This window comes from Theropithecus gelada, chromosome 12 (genome assembly GCF_003255815.1).
Source record: "Theropithecus gelada isolate Dixy chromosome 12, Tgel_1.0, whole genome shotgun sequence".
NCBI classification, from domain to species: Eukaryota; Metazoa; Chordata; class Mammalia; order Primates; family Cercopithecidae; genus Theropithecus; species Theropithecus gelada.
The window spans coordinates 10,389,628-10,410,615 of record NC_037680.1 but is presented as its reverse complement, the minus strand read 5'-3'; the positions used below and the strand labels follow the sequence as shown (position 1 = coordinate 10,410,615).

At 35.2% G+C, this 20,988-nt stretch overlaps 1 protein-coding gene across 3 annotated transcripts in view; it reads right to left on the bottom strand.

The window, feature by feature from the left end:
• Window positions 1-402: 402 nt before the first annotated feature.
• Window positions 403-20,988, bottom strand: part of SLC35F5 (solute carrier family 35 member F5) — a 43,274-nt gene continuing 22,688 nt past the window's right edge. Inside the window, exons 10-17 of one of the 3 annotated variants that reach the window (XR_003122131.1) lie at window positions 19,715-19,779; window positions 17,515-17,619; window positions 13,191-13,350; window positions 10,915-11,005; window positions 6,919-7,073; window positions 5,673-5,766; window positions 2,747-2,784; window positions 403-2,630 (exon numbers count right to left, since the gene is read on the bottom strand). Coding sequence is in view for 2 of the 3 variants with exons in the window: in XM_025404609.1 (XP_025260394.1) it covers window positions 5,691-5,766; window positions 6,919-7,073; window positions 10,915-11,005; window positions 13,191-13,350; window positions 17,515-17,619; window positions 19,715-19,779 (652 nt within the window). In the remaining variant the exon portion in view is untranslated. Of the gene's footprint in view, window positions 2,785-5,672; window positions 5,767-6,918; window positions 7,074-10,914; window positions 11,006-13,190; window positions 13,351-17,514; window positions 17,620-19,714; window positions 19,780-20,988 lie in introns of all 3 variants that reach the window. The other 2 variants (XM_025404609.1, XM_025404610.1) reach the window with 2 other exon arrangements.

Here is a 20,988-nt window from a genome sequence, read left to right as displayed (position 1 = left end):
ACATTCACATTTAACCTTGTGAGCTCACTTCTACAAGAACAATGAACTTATTTGTCAGCTGCCAGGGGGAAAATCAGCTTAATGTAAAGAATTAATTAAATCAGGCTGACAGAAGCCAATATCTCAATGTTTTTAAATTAAAATTTATTTAAAGGAATAAGTATGGGTGCATTACATAAACCTAATGGCTCTCCTAAGCTCCAAAAAGCACTCATTTCAAAAGCATTCACTTTTAAGGCTGCCTCATTTTTCAGCTTTGTTTTGGTTGAGATTCTGATGTTCACCTAACAAAGTCTTTCCGACAAAACAGACTTCCTTCAATCCAGGTCATAATTTGAAACATTATACAATAATGAGATTTAAGTGATGAATAGAAAGAAAAGTAGGAGACTGAAAAGATACCAGAAATTTCTATTTGTTTTTAGATTCAGAAAAATATAATTACAGGCCAACATGGTTCTGATAGACAGGAAGGATGTCAGCAGTTACTTGAATGTAACCCCTTCCCAGCATTTCCAAAGACCTGCAACGTGGTTGTTGTGATCTAAGGGCCTTGTTACCTAGTTTCCAGGCAATCCACAGAATTGAAGCAACCCAGCACAACTTTATTTCGTGAGAAGATGAACCCTTAACTATGAAGGTGCAGAAAGGAAGTCTTCAACTGCTCACTCACCATGGCTACAGTATTCAAATGCAACAATCATTCCGAGAAATAAAACCTGTGAGAAAAAGAGAACAGGTGGGCAAGCGAAGCAGCAGTGATTCATACTTTCAGTTAACCAATTGAGTGGTGGTGCTTCCTTCTAAAGAAGTTGTTCTTTGACTTTTTGTTTTAAGAAACAGAAAAGCAGCAGTATACTGGAAGAAGATTGCCTGAAGATCTATCCAGCCTGTTAACTACGGCTTAGTACTTCCAGAATCCTGAGTGACAACACATGACCTGTGTGATGAGAGGAGCACAGAGCACATGAACAACCAAAAGATTCTAAGCTCAGCTTCTTTCTCTATCGCATTTACAGAATAATTTTAAATTTCAGTTTCACCTCCACTACTTCAACTATTTTACCCTGTAAATTGCTGAAGGTCTTTGTGAACTATCGAACAGCAAAAACAAAAAGTAGAGGTATCTAGATAATAAACTTCAACCAAAAGTAGTCCTTTAGTAATTAAAATGTTACTTCCTTAAGTTCTTTTTAAAAGAAAATTCCTCAGAAGTCCACATTCTTTGCATGCCTTCACCCTGTTGAGCTAAACAGGTCAAAAGTATAATAAACTCAACATTATTTTTAACTTGCGTTATTGGTGGTGCCACATGAGAAAAGAGCTGTTTTTGCCACTTTGGGCTGGATGATTAAAAAAGAGAGAGAGAGAGAGCTGTTTGTATTTTAAATTTAATATCATAAACAATTTTTAAAGGTAATAAAGAAGTTCTCAGAATGAAGCAGAAGGAAGGCTAAACTTCATTTTCAACTCATGGTAACACCAAAGCAATTTTAAGAATGTGAATAGGAAGCTAAACACTGCAAACTGAATTCTTAAAAATCAGATTAGTTAAGAAATTTTGAAGAGAACTAAACTATTCACAGAAAACTTGAAAAGAATATTGATTAATCAAAAGCCTGTGAATCCTGGGACACACGTTTACTGGTACTATGGTGAATAGAGTCCAGGAGCAGGTGCACAGTGAGCACATGTGCCTAAGTTTAAGAATTGCAATTACGAGTATTTCACATTTAATTTAATCTTAGTAGAGGAACAGTTCAGATGTGATTTTAAAAACAGAATCCCTTCTCGCCTTCCTTCCTTGGTACTTTAACCATTACAAATTTATTCAGGAAAACTAAAATTATTTAAAGAAGAGGCATCTAGTTCTAGAGTAATCTGGCATATTCATATGAGAAAAAATTAGAAATCACTTGATACATCTATAATACACAAATACACATATAAACATTGTATTTTAATAATACTTTGTCACTTCAATTTAAATCATTCCATTATGAAAATTTCTTAATTGAAGGGAGACTATTTCTTCAAAACTCTAAATTAAACAGAGCTTTATCAATTAAGTTTACAGCAATATAGCCTTTAGAAATACATATTTCTTCATTTTATAATAATACTTCCCCTTTAAAAATTTGCCATGGTTTGTCACAGATTTAAAATACAAGGCACCTAATGCTATAAAAGAATAATACAGTAAATGTAGTGTAAGTGAATCAGATATTTTCTCAAATATTTATTCTTTTTAAAGTTCCACGAAATTTGCACAAACATGCTTGTTGCATAAATTAAACGTTTTTTGTGTGGTTAATTTGCAATATTCAACAAAACCCAAAAATACCATCCATACTTACTACAGGTAGCTTATTTTAGCATTTTACCTGTCAGAAACACTGGTCTATGAACACTTAAGTGATTTCTTGAAAACATTTTTATAATATATTCCAGCATTTAACAAGTATGTGAAAATAAAGTCCCGGAACATTAGGATTTATTCCTTGATTAGTTCAGATGATTTCAACAGCTGAATTCCTTGAGATGTGTAAGGCAGGTTGGTCCTTTGGATGGACTGTAGACTGGAACTTCCTAGAACTGTAGTGATATGTACACAGCTACATAGCAAAGTGCTTCATTATGAAAATGAAGAAAACAGGTATGAGAAAAATATATTTTAGAGTTTCAAAGAACTGAAACTGTTATTTTTCAGACTAGGCACTGAAACATTTTTTCTACAAAAACTTGCCAGAGATTGTCTCTTCGCTGTATAGTTCCATTATCGTGCTAAAAACAAAAACCACAGAAATGTGATTAGATTATAATTTCATAGTTTTAGTTTTCTACAGTTTACATTTTAAAAAGCAAATTATCTTAAAATGAAATACCTCTTTTCATGGTATACATACTTAATAACTGGATACTCAAATTTGGAGTACTAAGAACTTATGAATGTGACTTCTATAGCAATGTCAAAAGCTGACATCGACACGAGAGATTGTGTATTAGCAGTTAGTTTTACTCCTGGTATATTCCACCATTACTCCTGCAAAGACAAAGACACTTGCCCAGTCTATTCTACTCTGTTGCAATCCATCTTCTTTAGTCTTCACTCTTTCTTCTTTACCCAGCTCTCACTTCTAAAAATACTGAAACCTTGCTGGATATGGGTGGGTTTAAGTGTGAGTATGAGAACAATGCACAGCATACCCAAGAAAAATAAGGCATAAATTACAGCATTAAAAAGCTTTCAAGAATACAAAGTCCTCACTTAATGTCACAGGTTCTAGGAAACTGACTTTAGGTCCCCGAATAACATTGTTTTGTTCAGTGTTGTTACATTATAATGTTGATGCAAAAAAAAAAAAAAAAAAAAAAAGGTTTTGCTGTAATTTTGCTGAAAGTCACAGTTTATAAGAACCTATTGATGATGTTAAGTGAGGACTTACTATAATTGTGTTTATGGGTTTTTTTAATTTAAAGATGGCACATAAACACATATTTAGTTCCACTTGTTCTCCAAAACCTCACTAAAAAGAAAATAAAGGGTTAAAAAATATATTTTTCAATAGAAGTAAGGTCTCACTATGTTGCCCAGGCTAGTCTCAAACTCCTGAGCTCAAGTGATCCTCCCTCCTCAGCCTCCCAAAATGCTAGGATTACAGGCATGAGTCACTGTGCCCAGCTTGGAATTTTTTTCTTAAAAGGAATAAACCACACGGACAAAAAGAAAAGTAGAGAAATGAGAAAATAACAGCCAACTCTTAGTTAGCAATGGAAAAATAGGACCAGATATCTCTGTAAGGAGGGATGAAGAAACAACTACAAACAGGAAGACTGGTATAATGTCTATAGCAAAAGCAGAGAGACACTCAGATGCCCTCTCTTACTTTTCACAGTTGGCCAAGTGCCTTTTCTCTAACCCAGGAGAAAACTTTAAGGTTTATTCTCCAAAAAGGGTAGTAACAGAGGATCTCTGCATAAGGGAAATACCAGGACAGATCCTACATGGCTCAGTTATAAGTAACAATTTTTTAGTGACAGCAGTATAAACACTGACTACAGATCTATCCAAAATTATGCAATAACTATACAGGGATGATGAGGAGGCAGAACTGATATGGAGATAGGAGGCATGTGAGGTGGGAGCAGAGGAGGAGTAAAGTTGAAAATAATCTGTCTTCATTGATCTCAGTGGAAAAGTCAGCAGAAGATGCCGAAAACTGAGAACTCATGGAACAGAAGTCATAAGCATGATACTTAGGGAGACAAGAAGGAAAACACCAAAGGAATCAGCTAAGAGTTTAATTTCCTCAGAGTGGGAAGAGAATGAAAGCAGGATGGGCAGGGCAGGGAAGGGCAGGGGTAGCTGCCTTGTACAAAAAGTCTTGGAGAACTAGAGCTTAAACCATGTGCAGTATAAACTAGATTTAAAAACAGCCCACTCAGGAAAAACAGATAACCAGGACCGTTAGCCGTAGGTTAGAAGCAAGTTTACCATGAGGATGATGAAACTTAAACTTCAAGCCCAACATAAGTGTTAACAATTGACAGGAGTGGTACAATGTTCTAGATAGGGAGGGAAAACTCAGTAGCAATCAAGAAACATTTCAATATAAATTGCCTAAAGATGTCTCAGAAAAAGGGGCCTGGATCTTCAGAATTCTAGTAGTTTATTGTGATCTTTCATTCTAAATAATCACTTTTGTACCTGCAAAATATGTATGTTGCATTTAATTCAAGCATCCATTCAGCAAAATGTCATGTACTCTACCATCAAAGACATATAGAAGACACTATTTCTTAAAATGTAAAAAATGGGAAAATATTCCAGAAGCATTATTAAATGACAAAGCAATGTCAGAGAATGAGGATATACACTGTGCCAGTTATGTAAAACACACACATAAAAGACTAGTATTTTCCAACCAGTATATTGTACACCAGAATATTACATTTTTCTTACTTTTATCATCAGAGAAAAAATATTTTTCTAAAGCATATTATTAAATAAAATGACCCTTAGCATGAATAAAAATAAGAGTTAAAACTTCCTGATCATTTGAGTCAGGCACTATTGTACATACTTTATATTTACCAAGTATTTACTATTTTAACACCCTTATAAGGGAGGTTCTATTGTAATCCCATTTCACAAATAAGAAAACCAGAGCACCAAGGGATTAAGAACCTTGCATCGGGCCACACAGCTAGTATGTGCAGAAGATAGAATTGGAGCCCAGGCTTCAGCCCCTTTAGCCTTTAAGGCTGTATGGCCTCTCAAACAACTAATTATAAAAATCAATCCTGGCCAGGCGCGGTGGCTCATGCTTGTAATCCCAGCACTCTGGGAGGCCGAGGCGGGCAGATACGAGGTCAGGAGATCGAGACCATCCTGGCTAACACAGTGAAACCCCATGTCTACTAAAAATACAAAAAATTAGCCGGGCGTGGTGGCGGGCGCCTGTAGTCCCAGCTACTCAGGAGGCTGAGGCAAGAGAATGGCATGAACCTGGGAGGCGGAGCTTGCAGTGAGCCAAGTTTGTGCCACTGTACTCCAGCCTGGGCAACAGAGTGAGACTCCATCTCAAAAAAAAAAAAAAAAATCAATCCTTTGTTTGAATATTACACAAATAAGAACCATATTCAATAGTAAACCCAGCTCACATACAAACCTGGGCTACAGACAACAGCTAACTAGCTCCATCCTCCTGAGAAACACTGTGCATAGAAATGAGACTCTCACACTGTTCGCTGTCTTCTGGAACTCTTGAGAAAAAAAAAAAAAAAGTCAATAATTAAGGAAAGCTTTAGAGCTGAAAAGGAACCTTAAACCTTATTTATTCCATTGGCTGAAGCTATGTGGGCAGGATGCAAGTCAGTGGCAGAACCAACGCTAGGATAAAATTTCTCAAGAAGTTGTACCAAGTTAGCAGTTTTTGTTTTTGTTTTTTAAATAAGAGATAGGGTCTCACTTTTTGTTTTTTAAATAAGAGACAGGGTATCACTCTGTCACCCACGCTAAAGTGTAGTGGTGCTATCATAGTTCACTGCAGCTTTGAATTCCTGGGTTCAAGTGATCCTCCTACCTCAGCCTCCCAAGTAGCTTGGGACTACAGGTATATGCCATCATGTCTGGGTAATTTTTTTTTATTTTCTTAGAGACAGGGTCTTGATATGTTGCTCAGGCTGGTCTCGAGCTCCTAACCTCAAGCAATCCTCCCACCTCAGCCTCCAGAGTCACCGGAATCAAGTTCTTTTCATAGCAAAATATAAAAAGCTTTCATTCTTAAATAGAAAGAAATTGGAAAGAAAAATTGAGGCAATACTATTCTATCACGAATTATGTTCAAACCAATAAAAGTCTTCTATATTTAAGTTTGTTATGGCAAAACAGTAAACCTTTTGGTATTACCTGTGAATCAAAACTTTTTTTAAAAATTGTAGTTATTAGGCAGGCAAATCACTTGTGGTCGGGAATTCAAGGCCAGCCTGGCCAACATGGTGAAACCCTGTCTCTACTAAAAATACAAAAATTAGCTGGGCATGGTGGTGTGTGCCTGTAATCCCAGCTACTCAGGAGGCTGAGGCAGAGAATCACTTGAACCCAGGAGGCAGAGGTTGCAGTGAGCTGAGGTCATACCATTGCACTCCAGGCTGGACTACAGAGCAAGACTCTGTCAAGAAAGAGAAAAGAAGAAGAAAGAAAGAGAGAAAGAAAAGGAAAGAGAGAGAGAAAGAGAAAGAATCTTATTACCCAAAAGATCTAAACAAATTATTTTATTTTTATCTGCCATAACATATAAGTTATCATCTTTCAATAATTCCTCACAAAATCTCTAAAAGCTAGGCCAGCATGATGCAATTCTCAGTTATCTAGCAAACACTATTTTAAAAAATGTGTATTGGGACTAAACTTACCTCTGAATTCGATGTTTTCTGCATATAAAAGCAAATATTCTTCTGATTCCCACCATCACAGGATCCCAATTATTATAATGGCAGAGGAGAGTTACAATAAAAAATGAAAAAAATACAGGGATAGCTCCTGCAAAAAATAACCAAGAAAACTGCACCTAAAAATAAAAGATAGAGGAAAAAACACACCCACAATTATCATTAAGGCAATTTCCCCCTTCAATGTAAGTTTTCTATTTGTGACAACTAGCAGGAATAAGAACAACGGGAAGACAAAATTAAACACTGACGGTATATTAAGTGTATTATTATTAAGTAAGAATTCAAGACTTCAACTTACAATTCCATGTACCTAAATTACCAACAACAATAGTTCTTGCTTGGAAAACAGGCTAAAGGAAAGCCAAAAAAACATACTTTCCATTTATAGGCATTGCACACTGAGAGTAGCGATATACAGTATGAAACTTTGGTCCTGCACACCATGTTGCTCATTCCTTTTTCACTGTTTGCTGCCTGGTCTCAAATAGTTCCCTCTTCCTCAATTTCCACAATCATCTTCAAAAAATGTACATTTTCGTAAAAACTTATAGTTGTGCTATCCTGTGTATGCTACAGTTCTTATGACAGTACCAAAAACAAATTAAGTGCAAATGTATGACACTCAAAACTAGCAATAAATGAAAAAACCTCAAAATGAAATAATGACTGAGTAAAATAAAGAAAAAAATATAGGAATATTTTTACTAAGGAATATTAGTCAGAGAAGACAAGCAACAAGACAAGCCTCATCAGTGAAGGGCCCTCTGATGTCAGCAAGTGTGATCCTCCAATCCATCATTTATCAGGGTTGTCAAGAAAATAAAAAATATCTGTAAGTAAGGTGGAGGTATTAAAATCAAAAAGAAAAAAAATAAGAAAAAAAAAACAAGAAAACAAATATATACATAAAAAGAAAATAAAAAATAATGAGATGCCATAAAGTTACCAAAACAAAACTAATTCTTCCCTTTCACTAGTTCACTTTTACCATCTAGACTCAACTAAAGATCAGAAACAATTGTCAAAGAAGCCTACACCAATCAGCTACTGAGACTTAAGTGCAGCACACAGGAGGTTTGCTTTAAAAAAATGATGAAAATAGTAACTTCTATCTGTAAAATAGGGAAGGAAAACTGTGTTTGCCCTCTTTGAGAATTCCAAAAAAAAAAGTCTGGAATCACAGGCAAGACTCCCTCTGGTGGAAAACATATACTATTCCATTTCATAGCACCATTAGTCAGAGTAAAGGGGTTTTGTGAGCATAATGTCTTTTATGAGGGAACTCACAGTACATAACACAAGAATAATAACTGGCGATTTTTAACATGCAGGCCCTATTTGTATGGTATTCATCCATGGTGACTGAGTCAGCCTGAGAACACCCCAGAAAGAATAGTCATTAAACTAAAAAGTCTTCATTTAGTTATGAAATTACCAATATATTTTAACATATTCCTGGAATATTTGCCAGAACGACTAATAATCAGGAAAAGCCATGCTGTATTTAAATTACCCAAGATCAGAAAAGGTATTAAGAAGTTATAAATAATGCAATTAAAAATGTAGCTATAGTTGACAGAATGATTTCATGAATATTCAACTAAAACCCTTCTTTCATAACTGAATCAAAGCAAACTTAATAAAGACAGATAAAGCCCTAGAAGACTTTAGAAGGCAAGTTCGCTTGCAACAATGTAGTTGTGTATATGTTGTCTCATAATAAAAAACTTCTAATTTGATTTCCAACAAGCTAAGACAAAAGAAATGAAGCCACTTATTACAACAAAGACAATTACCTATGTAAACAAAAAATTGTTTTCTAATTCCTAAATATATCTGAATATAAAATAGAATATGATCAGGGATGCTTCCTATTATATAAAATAATTATAAATAGACTTAAATAACCAATTTGTTTCAAGCACAATAATGTTAATAAATGCTAACATTTCAGAAGCTATAAATAAATACAGTTAGCTAAGTGAACCTAAAACCCTATAAAAGTAGATTTCTCTTATCATGTTTCTGTCACAGTTCTGGACACACCCTGCTTCTTTTTCCAGATGGAATCTCCCTAACCTCAATCCCAACACCAACGCACAGCCTACTCCTTTAACTGATTGCCCAGTTCTAGATATGAAGACAATCAAGAAAACCAGATCTTTTTCTTGATTGTCTTCATATCTAGAACTCGGCAATCAGTTAAAGTTTAGTTATGTTTTCATAATTAATTGCTTGTACATACATTTTCCCGTTTTGCCTTTATCCTAAAATGCTTTATTAAACAAATTATAACCATTATTATTTGTAATGATAATTATTAAATGACTAATCATTTAATAAATTTAGGTCCCCTGTGACTATTCTCTTAAAAATTCCTGAACATTAACCTGCAATTTTTTTCAATCTACGAAAGCTTATGTTTTTAAAATATCAGTACAATAAAGATGATTTACACAGTAGTCTACGAAAATCCTCTAGCAAGTAGCACTTTCCCAGTTTCACAACCATTTAGGATTACGACCTGAAGATGAAGAAGGACCTAGATATTACTTAAATCTATAAAAGAATGATTTGTAATAATGTGTAATGTTAGTGTTATATAGAATATCCACATTCTATGAAAATGCAAGTTATGTAAGGTAATTAATTCTCAATTAAGGAGAGAATCTCAGTTCTTTAACCATGACAAATAAATAAGAATTTACTGAACCATAAAACAAAGTTAAATATCAGTAAAGAATTGTTTTATAAATAGAGAGGATATATAGCACTAAGCATATTTCGCTTTTATCTTTTTTTTTTTTTTTGAGACAGAATCTTGTTCTGTTGCCCAGGCTGGAGTGCAGTGGCATGATCTCAGCTCACTGCAACCTCCATCTCCCAGGTTCAAGTGATTCTCCTGCCTCAGCCTCCCAAGTAGCTGGAATTACAGGTGCACACCACCACACCGAGCTAATTTTTGTATTTTTAGTAGAGTCGGGGTTTCACTATGGCCAGGCTGGTCTGGCCAGGCTGGTATGGCACTTTGGCCAGGCTGGTCTCGAACTCCTGACCTCAAGTGATCCGGCTGCCTTGGCCTCCCACGTGCTGGGATAACAGGCATGAGCCATGGTGCCCAGCCACTTTTATCTTAAAAACTGCACAAAGACCTAAAGAAAAATAGCTTTAAAAATTTGACTATTGCTTGTACACATTATAAACCTTTGGGCCTTGAAATATTTCCCTCTTCAAATTATATTAGACTAAAACACACACACACACTTCTATGACTTAGTAGTTGTAGTTAAATGCCTACATCTACTGAACTGTGTGATAAATGGCTATGCTCCATCTTTCAGTGTGGGCAACAGCATACCTCTGTTCTTCCTGCTACACCTAGGAGCACTGAATAAACTCTTCCCTTCTAGGCTGTTGGGAGAAACATCCCAGATTCTCTTTTCTGTGGTGTTAGCATTGCCAATATTATTACAAGAATCCCCGCATCCATACTAGGCCTTCAGAGAAGAGGGATGGGACACCCACTCTGCTGAGTCCAGAGAGAGATGGCTAACATTCACTGCAAACAACATTATTCACGTACTGCTCATATCTTCGGTAGTATCAGCACAGTGTTAAGGAACCTGTGATACGGTTCATCGCAGAAACTGAAATGCTTATATGATAAAATGTGACTTACCAAAGAACATCTGGAACAGAATCAGCTCTAAAACTGGAGAACTACATATGAAGATGATGCCCTTAACTTAGAAATTTAGGGAAAAAAATGGAAAAGCTAAAAATGGAAATTATCTATTTCTTTGGTACTTTTTATATTTCTGTGTAGTAAAGCACCTTGGGAGAGAAAGCATCAAGTATTATTTATGTTTGTATCCTTATAATTTAATCACATCTCAACTTTCATTACGTTTGTTTTAATAACATACCTAAAATATCTATGAATAATAGTTTCCTTACCTTTTGCATACACATGTCAGCTATTATGGACAGAGGTATTGTAAGGCTTAGTGCAAGTGTGCCTATCAATGATGAGGTAAGAAAGCAGCCCCTAAAAAAAAGAAAATAGACATTTCTATATTAAAAAAATTAAACAACCAAAGAAAAACACTGAACAAAGACTTTCTTATAATATAGGCTTGTGAGATCAGGAGCAAAGATAAGAGGTTAGGATAGATTGAGACATAAAATATAATAAAGTCATTAAGATGATTCTCAAAGTTTTTCTTCAAATATTAAAAATACAAATATGTAAGTATAAAAAGCTCAAAATATTTTATGCTATTTTCAAGATCTGTTTGCAGATATTCAACTTTGAGTTTATAGCTTATATTTCATTAATTTTTTAAAAAAACTGTTGAACAGTTATTACAGTTTTGTGATGATACGTAGATAACAAAGAAAACAGCAATATTAATGTTGCAGGACAATACTTCACACATAGACTTTAAGGAAGTGATAAGCCAACATGTGATTCTGTCACCAAGCAAAAATATCTCACCTTCATGAACACTAAAATAGTGTGTTATTCTTTTGATTTGGCTTGGCATAAAAAAGAAAGGCTTGAATATTCTTTTAAAATATCTTCTTGTTGTTTTCCATTTTTCTAACAATTGTCCTAACCAAAAGTTAAGTTCTTTAATTTCACCTTGAATTATCAATGTGGGTATGAAATTTTGAAATATCTATCTGCATATAATTTTGTTGAATTGAAAGAAAATATTATACCCAATGGAGACAGATGAGCCATTTATAAAGACTGATAATTTGGGTTTATAAGGAGAAAATGAATTATAAGCCAAGACAAAACCATAATGTATATCGTTAGGACTACAGATCCATGGAAGTTATAGGCAAGTAAAATCTAGCTCAGTATATGTCAGAATTAATAATGCTGTCCTGCAATAAAAGGGGCTATCTCTCAATAAAGTGTCACTAGAAGTACTGAACAGAGGCTGAACAATTAGTCCTTTTTGATGAGGTAAAGGGAATTTAAGTACTTGTGGTTCCCACTACTTAGCTGCTCTGTGAAAAGAGCGTTCGGGGTCAAATATAGCATATGTTCTTGGATATTTGTCACGCAGAGTACTATAATAAAAAACCTGGAAGGTAGAATTATAAAGCCTGTTTGACTTAATCCAGCTTTTAAGGTGGATCCAATTTAGCTGATGGCTAAAGCCTTTTGTCATCTGTTAATAGTTCAGGTTAAAACAATCGACTATCTAAAATATATATAATTAAAGATGAAAAAATTAATGAATTAATGGATTATGATTTTAAAGAATTTTAGATCAGCAAAGGAGTTTAGATAAGAACATAAATTACTACAACACAAAGTAAATCTTCAAGTATTACACAAAAGAGAGTGAATATGGGGGATCCAAGAAAACAGATACTCCTTAACTGGGCAGGGAGGCACAGCAGTATAGGCAGAGCATTAAGGAAGACTCCACAAAAAAAGTCCATTTCTGTTGCAGTCTTTCACAAGGGAAAACTAGTTAACAGTTTCAATGGGTATGTAATAAAATTCATTTTATTCATTTATGTTTTATTCATTCTATTTATTTAAATTTCTATTAAATAAAAATAGGACTAAGTATAAAGCTCTGTTATTTGAAAGGTTTCTCAAACTCCATACATGATACTGTCTTTGAATTATTTTAAGTTTATTATTGCATATCAATATATTGGATATATAGCATATCAAAGTATGTCAACATCTCAAATCAATCAGAGTTTAAGGTTTACATATCTGGCTCACCGATATGAAAGGTCCTGAAAATAAATAAAACAAAAACACCTATGAACAAGCAAACAGGTATTCCAAAGCCTCTTAAATAAGCACCATCTCCTGGATTCTCAATTAGAACTCATGCCTTCACACTTGGCATACATAACTCATACATTTGGATATCCCTTAGATAATGACTACTTTCATTTGCATAATACTCCACTCTCTAAAACATTTTTACAGATTTAGACCATTCATATTCATTCCTTCATTCAACAAGTATTTATTGAGCTCCTCCTGTGGACAAGGCACTACTCTGGAATGGGCACCCAGAAGTTAAAAAACAAAGTCCCTGCTCTAGTGGAGTTAAAGTATTCAGTTTTACGTGTGTTGCAGAATGGGGTGCACAGGAAGGGCCACCAGCAAACAGACAAAATATAAACGCTTAAAATATCCAAAAATTAATCAACTGATAATTAATAATTGGAGAATAAACAGTACATACCACAACCACAGGAACTCTGAGAGTACTGTTCCAATAAGGCCATTAATGATAATGCACATTAATACTACTTTATTGGGAAACTCGAAGTCCTCAAATCCAGTATAATGAAGTAAAAAGAAACCTGGCCATAAGAGCAGCAGATTAAATAAACCTACAAAACCTGAACATGTATAAAAGAAACAAAAGTTAAAATTGTGATTTATTTCTATTCTCCAAGCTTATTAACTCTAAAATCAAAATTAGATTTTGCACAAAAGCACTCTGGGAGATTTCACTAGCTAAACCTTCTGTTGGTTTGTTTTTAAGTCATTCCTGTGAATAGCCATAAAAAGAAAACTGTCTGAAGCAACTGGTGATCAGTCAGTTCAACTATCCCACTGTATGGGAGCAACTACTGTGGAGTAAACCACTTAGGACAACTCAACAAGAAGGGCTGTTAGCCTTAGCAACTGACAATATAGTGCCCTAGAACTTAAAAGAAATAACTGGTATGTATGTGTTTGTGTATTCAGCCTAAATTAATTTTAAAGAATTGGATGGTTTGCTTTCTGATTCAAGTATTTATGTCCAAAACACTTGTGCTATGCGAGCAGTAATGGAAGAAGTTCCAAAGGAGATAAAACTCTTGGTTCCTGCATTCCCAGACCTCTAGCTAGTTAGTGAGAAAGTTTGTACACACAAAGAGCTATTCAACATATGAGCAAAGTACAGACTGACCAGTTATTAAGGAAAGCCATCCCACATAGTGGTTAAGTGTGTGCTCGGCAGTCTGACTGCCTGGGTCCAATCCCAGCTCCATCTATCATTGAATAGTAATGCAAACCTATACCTCTTTTAAGCCTTAGTTTTCCAATCTATAAACATAAAATAAAATTTAATAATATTTAATTAGGTTGCTGGCAAGATTAAACACATAAAATATAGCATAGTATCTGGCACAGAGTAAGCATTTAATAAAAGCAAATATTACTATAGAAATTAAGTTTATATATGACTATATACATGTGAAAGTAAAGACTATAAAGAAAAAAGATTACAACTGTATAATAAATTTTGTTGTACTTTCTATGTAGTTTATGTCACAAATTTGCTATATGATTTATGCGGTAACCTATAGCTTTCTTAAAAGAAAATTAAATTACAGTAGATATATAATTGATACTATGTCACCTAAATAATAAACCGGTAATTAGGATGCCTAATTAAATCTTAACAGGGCAGGAGCACCCACTCTCTATCTGATGCTAAAGACTCACAGCCACCCCACTTCTGTGAAGGGAGGGGCAAATAAGTCTGCCTTTCCCAGCAAGTTCCCACCCTCCACCCCACCCCATCTTCTGCAGCTCATGACTAATTGATGGAGGCTTTATGAGGCCGGCCATCATGGCTCAAGGCCCAGACATATTAGCTGCTCTCCCTCTGCTCCCCGCCCTAGCACCTGCAATGAATTGGGCCAAACCTCAGTTATACTTGTGTGCCACATGGTTCTTTCCCCTTCTCTATCTTGCTTCCTTCACTCCAAGTTTTTCCTTCAGTGAACTCCCCACAATAAATCACCTACACAAATTCCCCATCTCATATCCTGTTTTAGGGAGCCCAACTATTATGGTTTGGCTCTGTGTCCCCACCCAAATCTCATCTCGAATTGCAATCCCCATGTGTCAGGGAGGGACCTGGTGGGAGGTGACTGGATCATGGGGGCGGTTCCCCCATGCTGTTCACATCATAGTGAGTTCTTACAAGATTTGATGGTTTTAACGTCTTTGGCAGTTCCCCCTTCACAAGTTCTCTCTCTCTTGCCAGTGTGTAAAACATGCCTTGCTTCCCCTTCACCTTACGCCATGATTGTAAGTTTCCTGAGGCCTCCCCAGCCATGCAGAACTGAGTCAATTAAACCTCTTTTGTTTATAAATTACCCAGTCTCAGGTAGTTCTTTATAGCAGTGGGAAAACAGACTAATACACAACCTTCAGACATCTATTCATTAAAAAAACAACAACAAAAGAACACATATACAGGACACATGACCTAAAATGCTTAAATAACATTACAAAGTTGTTTTAATGAAACACCAAAATGTGGCATTACCAAGAACTGAATCTATTTTCTGGTCCCTGAAGTGCTGAGTCTATGAAATCCCACATAAATTAACATCCTTTGACCTAAAGACAAAAGTCCCAATGACTCCACCTATTCCCTAGACTGCCCAGAATCTGGCACCACACACCTTTCTGTTCTTCCACAAAGCGAAGTTCCAGCACAATCATTCAGATCTACTCACTGCTCCGCGTTAAGCCTCTGCTCAAACTCCCTTGCCTGAAGACCCCCCAATATCCCAATCCTGACTTCTCCGAATCGTGTCTATTCTAAAGCCCAGGGCAGATCAATATTGCTTTACATATCACATCACATATGAACAGGACCAACACAAGCTACATGTCTATATGCACTCTCCCTAATATGAGTAAATTAAGCAATTTTTCTTGCAAGTTGTCAATGTTTAAATTTTCAAAAAGTATCACTGACCTAACCACCTACCTCTAACACTAAAATAAACTAGCATTTTATTCCTTTCCAAATAAAATTTTCTATGACTGCCAAATAAAATATCATTAAAATTATCTTTTCTTTTTTAAGAGACAGCATCTTATTCTGTTACCCAGGCTAGGGTGCAGAGACACAATCATAGCTCACTGCAGACTTGAACTCCTGGACTCAAGTGATTCTCCTGCCTCAGCCTCTCAAGTAGCTGGGATTACAGACACATGCAACCAAACCTGGCTATTAAGCTATATTTCTTGAATTCTGTATTTAAAAAGAAATTAAGCAATCACTCAGCCTCATGGCTTTTCAAACATTTTATTTTTGTTAGTCTTCAGATACAGGTATTTAAACTATTTTTAGTTTTAAAATAGTCTTTTTTAAAAAAAAAAAATTAAATAGAAATGTGGTCTCCCTATGTTGACCAGGCTGATCTTAAATCCCTGGCTTCAAGCAATCCTCCTGCCTCAGCCTCTCAAAGTGCTGGGATCACAGGAGTGAGCCACCATGCCCAACCATAAGAAAAATCTTTACTACAAATTAAATTCTAATGCAAAATGCTCAACAAAGTAGAGCTGTTCCACAGGTGAAGCAGCAAAGGAGTCCAAGAACTAGACCCCTGCATGCAACTCTATTTCCTTCCAACCATCCCGGGAGCCTATCTATTCCCTAAATCACAGTTTAGAGGCCATTCATCTAGTCCAATTTCCTCATATTCCAGATGTCTATGAGATAGATAAAGTTACAACAGCTGGATTCCAGGTCTCCTGACTCCTTGTAAGCTGCACTTTGAACTCTTATCACTGAGCTTCTTTATCTATTTACATTCAGATATCTTTTGAAAGATAGCTTGTCAATGTGTTCTTCTGCAGTCCTACAGATATCGCAAGTTCTTTCCTGAACTGATGTTAGGCAAAGGAAAATTTATAAACCATATCTAGAAACTATAATTGGGTAATTTGAGAAGGAATCTATGTTATAAAAGTGTCGGCCGGGCGCGGTGGCTCAAGCCTGTAATCCCAGCACTTTGGGAGGCCGAGACGGGCGGATCACGAGGTCAGGAGATCAAGACCATCCTGGCTAACACGGTGAAACCCTGTCTCTACTAAAAATACAAAAAACTAGCCGGGCGAGGTGGCGGGCGCCTGTAGTCCCAGCTACTCGGGAGGCTGAGGCAGGAGAATGGCGTAAACCCAGGAGGCGGAGCTTGCAGTGAGCTGAGATCCGGCCACTGCACTCCAGCCTGGGCGACAGAGCGAGACTCCGCCTCAAAAAAAAAAAAAAAAAAAAAAAAGTGTCTGTGTCTTAAAGATAAAATGCAAATGAAAACCCTTTAAATGGCCCACAATTTTTAATGTAAATAAGTACATAGACTGTGAGAGCATTAAACATATAATTTGGGGGCAGTCTCCCCAATCCTTTGCTAACTATTCAAAACTGGCAAAATGTAAAATACAGCAGGTAAACTCTCATATGCTTATAAGAGCATAACTCTGTCATATCGCTGAGATAAATATCTGACTTGCAGTCTGAAGACATCAATTTGAAAAAAAGTGTTAGGAGTTTCTGTCACACACTAGGGAGATGGGCATTCCCTCATAGGTACACAACCATGCAGGATAAAGTAAACATTGGGATTGGCCTTCATAATCTTTAAATGGTTTTGAAGAATCATATGGAAGAAAAAAAAAAAAGCGTTCCCTATTCCGTCCAAAAAAACAAAAGCAAAACCCTGTGTTAGACATTTACAGTAAATAGCCTCACAAGTTAAACATATTCTTACCAAAGAACATTGGAATATCCAACTTATCTTCTCTATCTACTTTTCTCTTAATCATAACAATATAGACAGCATAGAGCATGGCTCCAGCAAGAGACCAAATGGAACCTGTAAAAATCAACATGATTTAAAGCAACCACTCATTAATTCATTCAATATACACTTAAAATCCAATAATGTGTCAGATAATATTGCAAGAATATACAAAAGTGAAAAGATATATAATTAGATAAATCACCTTTATATTGATACAAAGATATATAATGAAAAGGTATAGCCTACCCCATCCACGTCTTTTAGTAGTACAGGAAGGAGTTTAGTGTGTTAACAAATAAATGCAAAAGCATTCACCTCAATGATCTGACCAAAACCTATACATATTATAGTAATACAACTAAAAAGTAACACTTTGTTTTTAATTTGGAAATGCATGTTTCTTATTTTACCCTACATAAACAATCTTGACACCTGGCATTTTCCAACTTAACAAATGTTTCTTTCCATCACTAAGCTGTTGCTTGTATTGTCTTCCTTACCCCCATATATCATTCTTAATATGTATTGCACTACCACTCCCATCTTAAAGGCTCTGTTAAAGTTTCATTTCTTCCACAAAGCATCCTCTTTCTAATCTGCTGCATTTCCGTTCTGTCTTCTGTTTTAGACAATACTTACTATTGTCAAGTATGGTATTAGTTTAATCCCTAGTAGCTTCATTTTATAAATCTCATATTGTTCCAAATCAAGAACTCCTTGAAAACTACAAACACATAATTTATACTTTTTAATGTTCCAAAATAGCTAACATAATACAGCTCTCACAGTACATGAATAATAAATACTGATTCTCTTCATTAACTCTCTCTCAAAAACATTTAAACTTTTTAAAACAGCTAAATAATGTTCTGCCAAGTGGTCATATTCAATACTTTAATCAATTATTCAAAAGATGAATGTTTTATTACATCTTTTATTATTTTCAAACTTTTTTAAAGCTTTTGTCAACAAAATCTTGTACACACATGCACATACCAAATACATATATTGTTTTATGTATTTGTATACAAAAAGCTGCTCTGGGTGAGAAAGAGGTGAGGAGGTTCAAAGCACAGCTCACTGGGTAGTAGTTAGGAATAATTTAGAAAGCATTGTTCTATTCAATAAACCTCAAATATCTAAAGAAGTATCCAAAGAGAAATAATTAATATAGGTTTATTTTTTATTATGAGGTCTCACTATGCCGCCCAGGCTGGTCTTGAACTCCTGGCCTCAAGCAATCCTCCCACCTTGGCCTCCCAAAGCACTGGGATAACAGGCATGAGTCACCATGCTCAGCCCAGCTAGGTTCTATTTATTTTTGTTTTTGTTAAGTCTAAGCAATGGATCAAAAACTAAGTGTTCATCATAGCAGTAACTGTTTCAGACAAGAATCAAGAGTGAATGACAATATTCCTGGGCGATATGACAGCAACAGGAAATTTGTATAGCCTCAAAGAATCCCCAACAAGATGCTTATTACTTACAATGGGAAAAATTAATAACTTTACACTAGAATAAGGTAGTTGATTTTAACCACCTTAAAATTAACATTCCCAGCAACAGGACAAATCAATATCAATGCCTGTTGGTAGAATGCACTTATCAGGAAACAATATCACTTCCATTATATTCTTACCAAAAATGCACAACCTCAATTTAACCAAAGAAAATGTCTGACAAATACAAATTGAGGAACATTCTACAAACCAACTAGGTGGGACCCTACAAAAGTGTCAAGGTCATAAAAGAAGACTGAGAAACAGTTCTGCATTTAAAGGAAACTAAGGAAACATGACAATTAAATGCAATAAATAATCCTAGATCGGAAAAAGAACATTAGTGTAAAAAATGGCAAAATTTGAAAAGGCTTTGTAGATAACAGCATTATAGTCAATGTTAATTCCTGATTTTTATAACTGTATAATAGTTATGTACGTTGTTAACATTTGAAAAATCTGGGTGAAGGCTATGAGAATTCACTAAAATATTTATGCATTTTTTAATATTGTTTCCCAAGGAAAAGTTTAAAAAAACACCCTGCTAGTGCCTACACTTTGTACGTGTATCTGTGCGCGTGAGCATGCACATTTGACTTTCTTGTTTACTCTAACAAAAAACTTTCCTGTATACTCTTAACAGAGAGAACGCAGAGTCAAGTACTTACCTATTGTATCTCTTCCAGCAGATTTTTCAGACCCTGACAGGTTTACCAGTACAACACCTCCAATGCTATGAGAATAACAGTCATTAATGATGAGCTAAACAATTCTGAAAAGGCTAATCATAAAGATAAAAATTATTTATAAGTGATCAAGACTAATCTCAACTTTGGGTAACACTGTCAAATAATTAAGCAATTTCAATAACAATATCTAACAATATCAATATAATATAGTGTTATATTCGTATTAACTCATTTAATCCTCATAAAATGTACAATATTATACCTTATAAGGAAGTATTATTACTGCCATTCCCATTTTACATGTGAAAACTAATACACAAAGAGGTAAGGTAACTTGACCAAGATCACATAGCCGAGACTGAAACGCAGGCAGTTTTACTCCACAGTCCAGTGCTCTTAAGTGCTATGCTATCAACTGTCTTTCAATTAGGAATGAATTAACCAACTTGTCATCCCTTTCCAATCTTTCTTTTGGATTACACAAATATATCAAACCCATATAAATCCAGCAATGTAACAGTACTTACTCTTGCTTATTGGTAAAAATCTAAATTAACGGTAAAACTATCCTTATGTGCTTAAACAATTTCACTAATCTCATGATTTTAGTGGATAAAAATAAGACTGAATTAAGGTTGTAGAGATATCAGAGGTCATTCATAAACTCAACTGTTATTTTCTGGGCATCTAATATGAGCAAAGCACAGGGTTACAGAAGTGACCAAAACAGATGTGGTTCCTGTCCTCAGGGAACTTACATTGTCTTTCTATTTCTATGAATCTTATAAATTGTAACATGTTTTCAAGTAGATGAGATATTCCTAATTAAAAAAAAAAAAAGCCTAATTCTCTCACCCTGATCAGAAAGACCAGGGTGGCAGTGGGAGAAGATGAAAGAAAATATGTATTCCCTTATGGAAAGATGTCATCAGAACTTAAATGTAGTCCTTAAATATGCATACCCTTCAATTAAATCATCACAATTTTCTGTAATAATCATTGTTCATATTCAGATTCAGCTATTATTTATTGAGTATCCACAATATATTTAGAAACCAGGGGTTTTGTTTCCATTTAGATGATGATGATTATGATAATGGCTAAATATAGGGAGCACCTCCTGTTGTGTATCACACATTGTTCCAAGCACTTTAGAAGTTCTACTCATTCAATCCTCATAATAATCCTATGAGAGAAATCCTATTATTATCCCCAATATACAGATGAGACAATTGGCACAGAAACGTAAGGAA